Source organism: Tyto alba, unplaced genomic scaffold (genome assembly GCF_018691265.1).
Source record: "Tyto alba isolate M040663 unplaced genomic scaffold, T.alba_DEE_v4.0 Super-Scaffold_45, whole genome shotgun sequence".
Taxonomy (NCBI): Eukaryota; Metazoa; Chordata; class Aves; order Strigiformes; family Tytonidae; genus Tyto; species Tyto alba.
In genome coordinates, this window is record NW_024881321.1 from 26,218,868 (window position 1) to 26,230,713 (window position 11,846).

The 11,846-nt window shown below is 36.4% G+C and overlaps 1 protein-coding gene across 1 annotated transcript in view; it reads left to right on the forward strand.

The window, feature by feature from the left end:
• The window catches only part of GPC5 (glypican 5), a 406,783-nt gene extending 395,462 nt beyond the window's left edge, over window positions 1-11,321 (forward strand). Inside the window, exon 7 of the mRNA XM_042805836.1 lies at window positions 11,124-11,321. Within this exon, the coding sequence (XP_042661770.1) occupies window positions 11,124-11,321 (198 nt within the window). The remainder of the gene's footprint in view (window positions 1-11,123) is intronic.
• Window positions 11,322-11,846: the final 525 nt, after the last annotated feature.

An 11,846-nucleotide genomic window follows, 5' to 3' on the forward strand; every position in this document is an offset into this window, starting at 1 on the left:
AGAGGTGCCCCCGTATCCAATGGTGAGATGGCAGAGCAATCCCTCCCCCACCCCCATAGACATCTACGGTGGACCAGATGCCAACTTCCAGCTTGTGGGGGAAACCATGCCATCTCAGGTGACTGTACCCAAAAGAGGACAGGACTTTGAGAAGAAGCAGCCCCCTCTGTTGTGTTTCAGTATTGGTAGGACTGCAACACACAGGGGTATCCCATGATGGAGCATCTTGGGAAGGGCTGCATGCCGTGGGAGGGACTCAGGTTGGTGAAAGTTTGTGGAGGACTGTCTCCTGTGAGAGGGGGACCACAGTGGAGCAGGGGAAAGAAGTTTCAGAAGTTCACGCCCACCCTGAGTTGGAAGAAGGGGCAGCACTGAGTGCACCCCCTTTCCCTGCCCTTGGGCTGCTGGGGGGAGGAGGTAGAGATATTTGGAACAAAACTGAGCCCAGGAAGGAGAGAGGGGTAGGGATAAGGTGTTTTCAAGAGGTGGTAATACTGTCTTATTCTGTCTGTTAAGTGTTGTTGTTGTTAGTGTCTGTATTAAATTTGTGTTCTTTTTTTATTCCCCTGACAACTGTCTTTTTCCCATGACCGTAATGTGTGAGTCATATCTCCCTGTCCTTATCTCAATTACTGAGCCTTTTTGGCTTAATTTTCCCCTTCCCAGTGATGGGGGAGAAGAGGGAAGGGATCATCTGTGTGGTGCTCACTTGCCCTCTGAGCTCAAACCACGACAGATGTGAATCCTATCCAACTATCAGAAAGCTCTTCTTTCTGATTCCTAAATTTGGGTTTGAATTATATAGCAGAAACATTTAAAAGCACAATTATTAACATTCAAACATCTCCTTAAATGCAATATTAGCCCTGCTCTCAAATTGTCTTCATGGATTTTACACAGCAGCTATTTCTTTTCCTCATTGACTCCAGAGTCCACTCACATGAATGCTGGAAATCTTAAGTGAAAGAAGAAAATAACTTTATCATGCTGCTGGTGGATAAGGGAAAGCAGTGTGTGTCAGCATTGCCAGTGAGTCACCTCAACTGACCATACACTGAGTTCTATATCCTGAAATCAATTCTCTGGATAAATCATAAATTTATCCACTCACAATAGGGTAGCAATAGGAAATGTAATGTACATCTAACAATCAGGTAATAATTTTACTCATGATGACATCACTGATTATTGTGAGGCAGCTTTTTCTGTAATGTCTTCTGAATGGCCCTCCAGATGGAATGTCAAGTAATATGTTATTCTTATAAAGTAAAAAGAGTTCTAGAGGGCGTTGATATTTTTTAAATTCTTCCTTTAACTGGTTTAATATCATGCCCTTTCACCTGCAGATCTGTGAAGTATAAAGAGAAATCAGACCCTGACATAGTTTGCCTGCAATTTACATTATCTGTCATGATGTTTAATTCACTTCAGCTGTAACTTTATTCACATTTTCACTGATGCTGAGAGGAAACTAGGGTTTACAGATCATTATCTCTTCCTAAGTAATAATCCATATCATAAAAGTGAGGGAACTTCTACTTTTGCAAATATAAGCTCAGAATTACCACAGACTGGAATTAGAGACGGACAAGTGATATTGTATAGATAATTTGCTGTAGAACCCTATCCTATCTAATTTTTCAGTAACAATTTTATGTTAACATGCCTGTCAAAGCATTAAATACATATTTTATTCTTAAAAGAACATTTAAAATACACATCTATTGTTTTACCACTGTCATGATTTTTATTTCTGAGAAACAGCCAAATAACTGATTGATACTGTTATCACTACATACCAGTGCATGATAATGAGCTAATGTTCATTTACTCATGTCCATATACATAAATTCTTGCAGACTAGTGAATTGTCTTCCATTCCACAACTTCCTTGGTATGCTTTGGTTTCTTCTCTTATTTGAAAAACTGTCCTGTGTAATGATAGTCATCAGATTAATTGAAACTCGCTGAGTTCAATATACATAATTGTGGTTAATTCTCCACGTGGTTTCATAAATTCTAGTTATTAACACTGAAAATATTTGGTTTGAAAGCCGACTGTATTTTGGGCTGCATCAAGAGAAGGATGGCCAGCAGATTGAGGGAGATAATTCTTTCCCTCTACTCTGCTCTCATGAGACCCCATCTGGAGTGCTGTGTTCAGCTCGGGGGCCCCCAATATAAGGAGGACATAGGCCTGCTTGAGCAGGTCCAGAGGAGGGTCACGAAGATGATCAGAGGGCTGGAGCACCTCTCCTGTGACAAGCTGAGAATGTTGGGGTTGCTCAGCCTGGACAAGAAAAAGCTCTGAGGAGACCTTGTAGCAGCCTTTCAGTACCTGAAATGAGCCTACAAGAAAGATGGAGAGGGACTCTTTATCAGGGAGTGTAGTGATAAGACAAGGAGTAACAGCATTAAATTGAAAGAGGGTAGATTTAGCTTAGAAATAAGGAAGAAATTCTTTACTGTGAAGGTGGTGAGGCACTGGCACAGGTTGCCCAGAGCAGCTGTGGCTGCCCCCTCCCTGGAAGGGTTCCAGGCCAGGTTGGAAGGGGCTTTGAGCAACCTGGTCTGGTGGAAGGTGTCCCTGCCCATGGCAGGGGGGTTGGAACTAGATGATCTTTAAGGTCCCTTCCAACCCAAACAATTCTGTGATTCTATGATTCTGGTTCAATTGCATGTACACAGATGCCTGGAGCCATTCCAGCTGCTCAGTATCCCTTGGCCTCCATATGCTGCTCCGGGTCATTTGCCAATTCTCTATCACATCTCTCTGCCTATGTAGTGCCCCAGGTACTCTAGGCCATCTCAGATGACACCAGACAACCATGTCCAGAAAATGAATCAAATCCCTAATGTGAAAATTACTACTGAGGACCTTACTTACATAAAAACACCTACATTTTTTGACATCTACATTGAGGTGTATGAATCTGGAGCCCAAAGCCACCCAGAAGCTGGAGTAAGGTTGTTAAAATGAGCTTTATCTGATCCCAGTATGATGTGTTATTTAAATGAATCCTCTTATTTATTCTTGTTAGACATCAATTGTTCATTAAACCACTTGATATCAAGCTATCTAGTGTTTCACATAGTCTGTTCTGGAGAGACAGAATTTAATCTGAAGAAGAAGAATGCTGTTTCAGTCTACTATTATAAAAGAAAAAATAGTCTAAAAATAGTCTGAGAGAAAAAAATGATCTAATATATGTCATCTATTAGCATCCACCTGTGACAAGGGACAAAGGTCTAAAAATGCACATGAGGATAAGGTAAAGGATAAAATTATCTGCAAATTATCTGAAAAATTATTTGTAATGCCTAGTGGAGTGAGTCATACCAATAACCTTCAATGCAATACATTGAAACGCATGAACAGAAAACAACAACGTAAAAAATCCAAGCATATCTATGGCTCTAAGGATCAGATATTGGAGATACTCATACTATACCTTTAAAAATATTTTAAATAAAATGTTGCCAGTGATGTTTCTTTTTTTCTGAAATTTATATGTTTTTCTTTCATTATTGTTATCATCTGTCTCTGCTTGTAACTATGCTGTTTTCATGGATGGGTGAAACAGGCAAAGAACATTAGTCTCTAAACATTAATCATATATAATGTGACTTTGTTTTGTTATTTCAACTACCTAGACAGAAAGAAGAGTAGAAGCTCTTCTGTGGTGTAATTTTGTTCTCATTTGTTATCTTAGAAATGCCTGACTCGTTAACTTAATTTTCTGAGGATGATTTAAATCTACAGTGCAATGTTAGCAAGACATGATTTTTTTTAAGGCCAAAAATACTGAATATTTTTTAAACAAATCAAGTTAGCAGTGTACATAACTGCTAGCAGGGATTACACCAAGGGACAGGAGCCAAGCTTTTGCTTCTGTATTCACTTGGAACAAGTAATAACTGGAAAGAAAAGTAAGCACTCATGACAGAACTCATGTGAGAGCCTGTGAGTTGAGGGATTTTTGGCTGTAAAATGCAGTCCTCGCTATAAAGGAAGGTTTTTACAGCAGAGGAGACTTTGCCTTCAATAATGTAACAAATTAGGAAAAATATATTTGTTGAGGAATAATTACATTTAGGGCCTGTATCTATATTGCTAAGTTAGAAGAGGATCAAGGGTGAGAGCACACATTGCTTCACGTCCCCAGTGCTTGCACTTAACCTCTTAATAAAAAGATTTACCTTAGGGATAACTGCTTGGAACAATCCAGAACAGATGTAAGTTACAAAGATTGAGAAATGTCAACAGTCAGTATCTATTGTTCTAGCTCATTCCTTAGTTCTTTTTTATTTAACACTGTAGACATCCTAAAAAGTTGTATCTGTTGTATTAAACAAAATTAGTCAGGGGCTGCAAGTATCCTCCTTTCCAGAGCAGAATAACCACATCCAGGCTGCCTGTTGCGAACAGTCCTTAGACGATGTTAAGGCTCAAACTAGACTCAAGCATTTTTGTGGAGAGTACTGCTTAATTCAGTTCAAATCCATGATGACCAGGAAGCATGATAATGATGGAACAAAATGGACAGTTACGCTTGTGCTTGGGCCCACAGTTTGGCTTTGTTGAACTGTACATTCAGTGAAAATTATTAGTCTTTTCTACCTAATTCAGCAGTTAGATTTCTGTGAAAATTTTGTTTGCTTAAAAGTGGTTTTGAATGTTACATAAATAACTACTGAGAAGAAATTTCTGGATTTTGAAGTAGTATAATAATAAGCTGGGGTAATTCCTATTTCTACTATTCAAGCATAACTATTTTGATCCTGAGGTAGTAAAGGTCTATCAAGAAAGAACAAAAGGTAGGTTAGAGCTGCATGGTACAGAGCAGGCTCACAGCCACTTTGCTGATTCTTGCTCATGCTCGCTAAGCAGAATAAATGTCTATTTCTTTCTGTGTTCAGATGAGTTGGCTTAGATTGAAGTGTTGTGTTACTTCCATCAGAATTTCAGCCTACTGTTTTCTTGGTGATTTTATGGAGTGGAATAAGTCTATAGGCTTGAAATACGGAGTTTTAGCTCTGGATCTTGGGCAGAAAACAGTGAGTTTGACAGCAGTGTATGAGTTGTTTGTACTTTCTGCATCATCTCAGAGATGTAAAAGCTAAAGCTGATTGGAAATCTCATTCATTCTTTGAAAATTTAATTGAACAAGCAAAAAATAAAAAAGGACCTGATGTGCTTCACACGAAGATGCAGCTTTTTATTTAAAAAAACCCGTAGGGCACTATTATGAGGGACTACAAGAGCTTTAATACTAGTTATCTAAATACCAGTCTCCAATATAAGCTAGACTTCTATTTTAGAATACACATTTTTGTTAAGGATCTTCTACATTATTGGAAATGAAACCCTGCAGGATATTCTGGCCTACAGATGTATGAGTAGTTTTTTAATGAGATCACTAAAGAGAAATGTTGTCTTTTTCAGGTATGTAAAGTTATGCATAGAACTATGCATAGTTTATTACTCTCATTTTAAAGAGTTCAAAATAGTCATGCTTCTAGAAATAATTCTTCTAGGTTTGATTTGATTTGATAAATTGGATTCACTGCTGGGCTCCTTTGGTGTTGCCTCCTCAAGTACTTATGATACCTACATAAAAGAAAGAGAGGAAATATTATGACTGAGCTTAGTTCACACTTGCTGCAACAGAGTATCATCAAGATATATTTATTGAGAAAGAAATAAGTAGAATTAATAGAAAATCAATGTTTCCCCTGAAGGCATATGATGTATAACATAAGTAAATAGGATACTAGGTTTTTGTTGAAAGAGAACCATGATCACATCAGTTTCAATAGTGTAAACATAAGTTTGTTTTCCTTTCAGTGTTCATCACTCATGAGAGATTAAATCACTTGTAACTTCTTGCAAGCACGGGAAAGTGAAAAAGAATCCAGTCTTCTCATTTAAATCAGGTTCACTTATATGATTTCATAGATTTTTAAGAACCAGAAGGGACCATTTTGGTTAATTAGTCTGACCTCCAGCATTACCCTGTTCTTGAATCCCTGAATTAATTCATGCTTTAAGACTAAAAACTATTTGATCCAGAACATTTATATATATTTTTTTTAGAATCTGACCCAAACTGTTAATAAATTATTTTGATATAGGACAACCTTTGTGTTTTTTTTTTTTTAAATATATGATATTGATAATATAGATTTGTTTGATTCACTTTGAATGTGTAAATAAAAGGTATTGATGCATTTGCTATTTTCACATGTTTTGGCCTGCTACAAAACTCTCAAATCTGTTTGCCAGGTAGGTGCTTACAAGGCTGGTTAAATAAATTCTTCAGGTGTTGGTTGGGTTTTTTTAGTGCACTAAAGGATGAGCTCCTTGATTGAAAAAAAAAGTATTTTTTCATTCAATTTTAACAACTATAATAAAACTCAATTCTGTGCCACCCTTTCTGAACAGAAGAAACAAGAATTGGATTTAGGATTAATATAACAACCCTAATCTGTTTTAGTATTTCTATTTCTGTCTCTAAAGATATCCCATTAAAATCCTTGGCTAGAACACTGCTCTTGATAATTCATAGTCTGCTGGCTATCCAGGACACCCACAATTATTTTGCAGAACAGAATATTTTGTCTTCTAATATGCATGTAATACAATATTTAGACTTGCAAATTTACATTTGTCTGTATTTTATTATCATATGTGGTTAAAAATTCATTCAATTGCCTGGCTTATCAGATGAGGTATTTTCTTAGACAGCTTGTCACTGCTCTTTATTATTTACTAGCTCACCAGTTCTTGTAGCAGTGAAAGGTTTATCACTACCATTTTGTGTTTTATACTGCTTTCCAGGTTGTTGATAAAAATCTTAAATAAATGTAAAAATTTACCAGACTCCATAGGACTGTACAACAGCCATACATTCTTAGTGATAATTTTCCTAATTATGCTTACACTCAGATTTGTCAGGAAGCTTCAGATATCCTTATAGCTGCCTCTGTAGCTGGTGTAAGCAGTTCATTCTCTTACTAAAATATTGTATAGTACCAAGTCTTATATTCACAGAACCCTGTAAGTACTTTATTACAACAATGTAACTTCTGTCTTGCAAACCTGAATTTTCATTCTAAAAAATGAAATTTCATAGAATTTATTAATGGCACATTTTGGTATTATAACCTTTTTCAGAATTGCTGTTTGTGTCAAAGAAAGTGTTCCACTAAGCCATCAGTGAAAATCCCAAGGGACTTTTAGGCAATTGAGCAGTGAAAGCTTTCAGCTGGAGTCCCAGCTTCCCAAAGCTACATAGACAAAGTGTGAAATTGAAGAGTCCCAATGACCTTTCAGTTGACTTACACCCAAATAATTCATCTGTGCATATGTCCCACAGCAGTGGTAAGAAAACACAGATTTTCTGTGAAAATAAAATGCCACCAGCAGAGGATGTGTTTTTGATATGAAAATCTTAGTTCAATAAAATTTCACCAAAATTAAGAGAAAGGTCCAGAAAATCCAGCCTGGAGTATTGTCATGCCTACTGTGATATCACAATACTGATGACCTAACCATTTCCATAACTCAGTAAATCTAACATGGTTGCCAATATTTGCTGTTATTTTCATTTAAATTGAAAGACAATGATGCATGATTAAACTCACAGTATTATTTTTTTTTTTTTAAGGACAGAAATTTGATAGAATGGAAAACCTTTTTGGACACCTAAAAGAAAAAATGATTATTTTAGCCTAAAATACACAGGGAAGAACACTTATTGTACTAGTTCTTTTGGGCACAGAGTATACAGCTAGTAATCCTCCTTATTCAGCTGGAAGACCCAGTAATTGTATATAAAAAATATCTCCAGTTGCAACCTGTGTTTCTTTTCCTAAAATATTAATAGCCTTATAAAATTTTAGCACAACAGAATAATAATTTTAAATGCCTTTTAGCTTTATTTCCAATGTGTATCAAGCTAGCTTTGAAGAAGTACATGGACTATATAAATTTAACAAATAATTTATATTAGATCAAAGCCATGCTTAGTAGATAACCTGTACTGAGATTTGTGAACTTATATGGAGACAATATTTCTTCCTGTACAATTAAGTAGACTGAAGAAAATAACAAAACCCAAATTACAAATAAGCTTGTTAATTTCTTAATCTCTACTCTTTCAAGTACAGTAAAAAGTTTGGAAAAAGCTTAGAAAAAGTTGAAAAACATTTTTCAATGTTGAATCTACATTTAAAGTAATCTGGGTTTTCAGATTTCTAGTCATAAGTAAATAATGCACAGTAAGTGTAAAGGAAACATAACTACTTTGGGCTGAAATTTAGAGAAGCAGCAACATATAAAGAGTTTATTTAGCCAATATATATTTAAGATTGAGACAGAGATACAGAATGTAGAGGGGGATGCATGTTCTCAGGTTGAAAAAATGTGTGTGTGTATATATACATATAACTATATATCTACATATCTATCTATATCATCCATATCTATTTATCTATATCATCCATATCTATATATCTATATCATCCATATCTATATCTATCTATCTATCCATATCTACTATGGAAACTTTGACAACAACTCTCGTTTGAACAACTGTCTTGCCAGTGGTTTATTTCCACATTTATGCCACAGAGATCAGGGATCAAGAGTACTCTAACATACAGCTGGCTTTGGAGTTGTGTCATGATTTGAACTTGGCCAAAAAAATAAGGAAAGTGTCCTGTTTAACAGATTGTAGTTCATTAAGCAGGCTGTGTTTTGTTTCCATAAATACTATGTTGGCAGAAGTTGGCATGGATTACACAATGAGCAAGGAGCAGGGCAGTTATACGAAGGAGTATTTTTTCTTTTAGGTAATTTGTCTTTCAGGTAGCATATAGCTGTCTAATAAAACTTTGAAATCAGAAGTGCTGCATAAATTGGTTCTGTTGATTCAGTGGTGAATGGCATTCTCCTGTTCTTATACAGTGTTGCAAATGGCTTTTCTAATGCTACTGAGATGTAGCTGAGTGATGTCTTTGTAGTAGTGATTAAAATATTATTTTCTGGGAACTGTACAGCACTTAAAAGATGTACTTGACAAGTAGTCTGGGAAATGACTCCATACTCCATAAATAAACTGAGTGTATTGTCCAAAAATATGAACCCAATATCTTAATTGAACAACAAAGCACACACATTTTTGAACGTATAAAACAACTAAGTCTGTTTCAGACTAATTAGTAACTACTCCCAGGAAAAAACAAAAACAAAAACAAAACCAAAAACAAAAACAAAACCAAAAACAAAAACAAAATCTTATTGTTAAATTAAAGAATATGAGCCAGGGAATTTTTGACCAGTGTAAAGAAGTATTGTTAGACTGAAGTAAATATAAGGCATGAGCTTGCACCAGCTGAAAATTTGGACTAGATAAAGTTATAATAATTCTTAACATCTGTAATAACCCATTTCTTTAGAGATTATGAAGTTTATATGTATCTGATAAGTAAACTGAACTGAATCTGGATGGGGCATAGGGCACATTGTGTATGTATATATGACAGTCCTACCATTTAGGATTTAAAAAGATGGATGACAGCATTTATACATTTGATAAATGAGAGAGATGAACATTGTTCAGGTGATTGCTTAGCTCTGCTCAACAGAAGAGAGAAAGGAATTAAACTTTGAGATCTCTTCCCTTTATCTTGTAGACCATGTTGGCATCATTGGCCATGTCTACAGGGATAAATAAAAAGGAACCAGAAAACAATCTGGTGTACTAGACCCAAATCACCTAGGCCAGTATCAGATATCACTTTGTTTTCTTTTAGGTCACCCTTATTAGTTCACCCAGAACAATGCCTGGATGTGATTTGGGAAATAGATCTCTTCAGGTTAGCACTGGCTCCAACAATACTAGATTTGTCTGCTGCTCCCTAGTCAGGCATTTGATATTGTCCCAACACATTTTTTTTCCTTCAGCTGCTACCAGATGTCCATATGACACATCCAGAGCACACAATAAGTAAGGTTTGAATTCACCGATATAAAGCTGCAGCACAGCTCTCCTACTATTCCAGATATTTCAAACTGAAAAATTCACACAAAATAATAATTGTATCTTAAGGCCATGTGGACACCACATGGGTCTTGAAAAGATCCGGGCCAGTTGCTATGTAGCATGGATGTTGTCTGTCTGCTCTAAAGGGGATTAGCCCGAAGGAGTGAGGACATGAGCTGGCAGTGTGCCCTTGCAGCCGGGAAAACCAACTGTGTCCTGTGCTGCATCAAAAGAAGTGTGGCCAGCAGGTCGAAGGAGGTGATTCTGCCCCTCTGCTCTGGTGAGACCCCACCTGGAGAACTGTGTTCAGCTCTGGAGTCCTCAGTACATGGACTTGTTGGATCAGGGCCAGAAAAAATATCAGAGGGTGGATCACCTCTCCTATGAAGAAAGGCTAACAGAGCTGGGGTTGTTCAGCCTAGAGAAGAAGGCTCTGGGGAGACCTTATTCTGGCCTTTCAATACTTAAAAGGGGGTTTATAAGAAAGATGGGAACAAATATTTTAGTAGGACCTGTTGAGATAGGACAAGGGGTAATGGTTTTAAACTAAATGAGAGTAGATTTAGAATAGATATAAAGAAGAAGTTTTTTTGTGATGAGAGTGGTGAAACACTAGAACAGGTTTCCCAGAGAGGTGGTAGTTGTACCATCCCTGGAAACATTCAAGACCAGGTTGGACAGGGCTCTGAGTAATTTGATCTAGTTGAAGATGTCCTTACTCATTGCATGTCCCTTCCAACCCAAACTATTATGTGATTCTATGTCTCTATCCATTCCACTTGGCCTCTGGGCCAGGAATTGGTGCCTGATATTTTTTATCTAGCAGTAAAGACACAAACTTTTTTTTTTTTTTTTTTTTTTTAATTAAAAATGGAGTATACATCTCCAGATACCAATCTTAAATTTGGCTGCAAGCCAGGAAAAAGAAAAAATCAAAAATGAGAATTCTCATTCTGTGGATCCTGGATTTTTCTTTTAAAATCAGATAATTACTAGAGAGACATATGAAATTTTGGGTACTCACTGAAGTTCTCCATCTGTACTACTAACTTGCTTACTGTATCTTGTCTTCAGCTGCTACAGGACAAATCATTTCATAAATATGATAAATGGGATCTCCAAGAAACAGGCAGTGGTGGAGGTGTAGATGAACAAATCAGTGGAGATTGTGATGATGAAGATGGCTGTGGAGGATCAGGAAGTGGAGAAGTCAAAAGAGTCCTGAAAATTACAGACTGTAAGTCCATGATTCTATTTCCTTCATGTGTTTAAACAGTGAATTGGCATATTTTCCATTAATACAGAATGATCTTGGAAAAGATGTGGAAAAATTGTTGGCATAATATTTCCGAGATTTAGAGGAATAGGACTACAATTATAGGTTTCCTATGAGCATGGTATGAATATGACTGTTTCATCATAACACATGTTATCACATATCTTGCATAATGTAGACAGATCTCAACACAGTATTTTAGTCAAGTAAAAGGTGTTACAATGACATGTCCCTGTGAGTTACTGCTTTAACATAAAAGGTTTGGCAGTTAAGCAGAGACATTGTTCTATATTTTCCTATGGAAAAATATCAGGTTTGGTTGTGGTAGTTGAATTTTATAGAGAAATGTTTGAACCAGTGAATTGTAGAGCTCAGCATAAAAACCATTGCTACTTCTTGCACATCTTTCTGCTTTTATTACTGTTTGGGGTTTTGTGTGTTTTTTGGTGGTGTTGGTTTTTTTTTTTTTTTTTTCTCTGAAACACATTTGTAACAATTTTCTTCAAAAAAATCATTTGTGC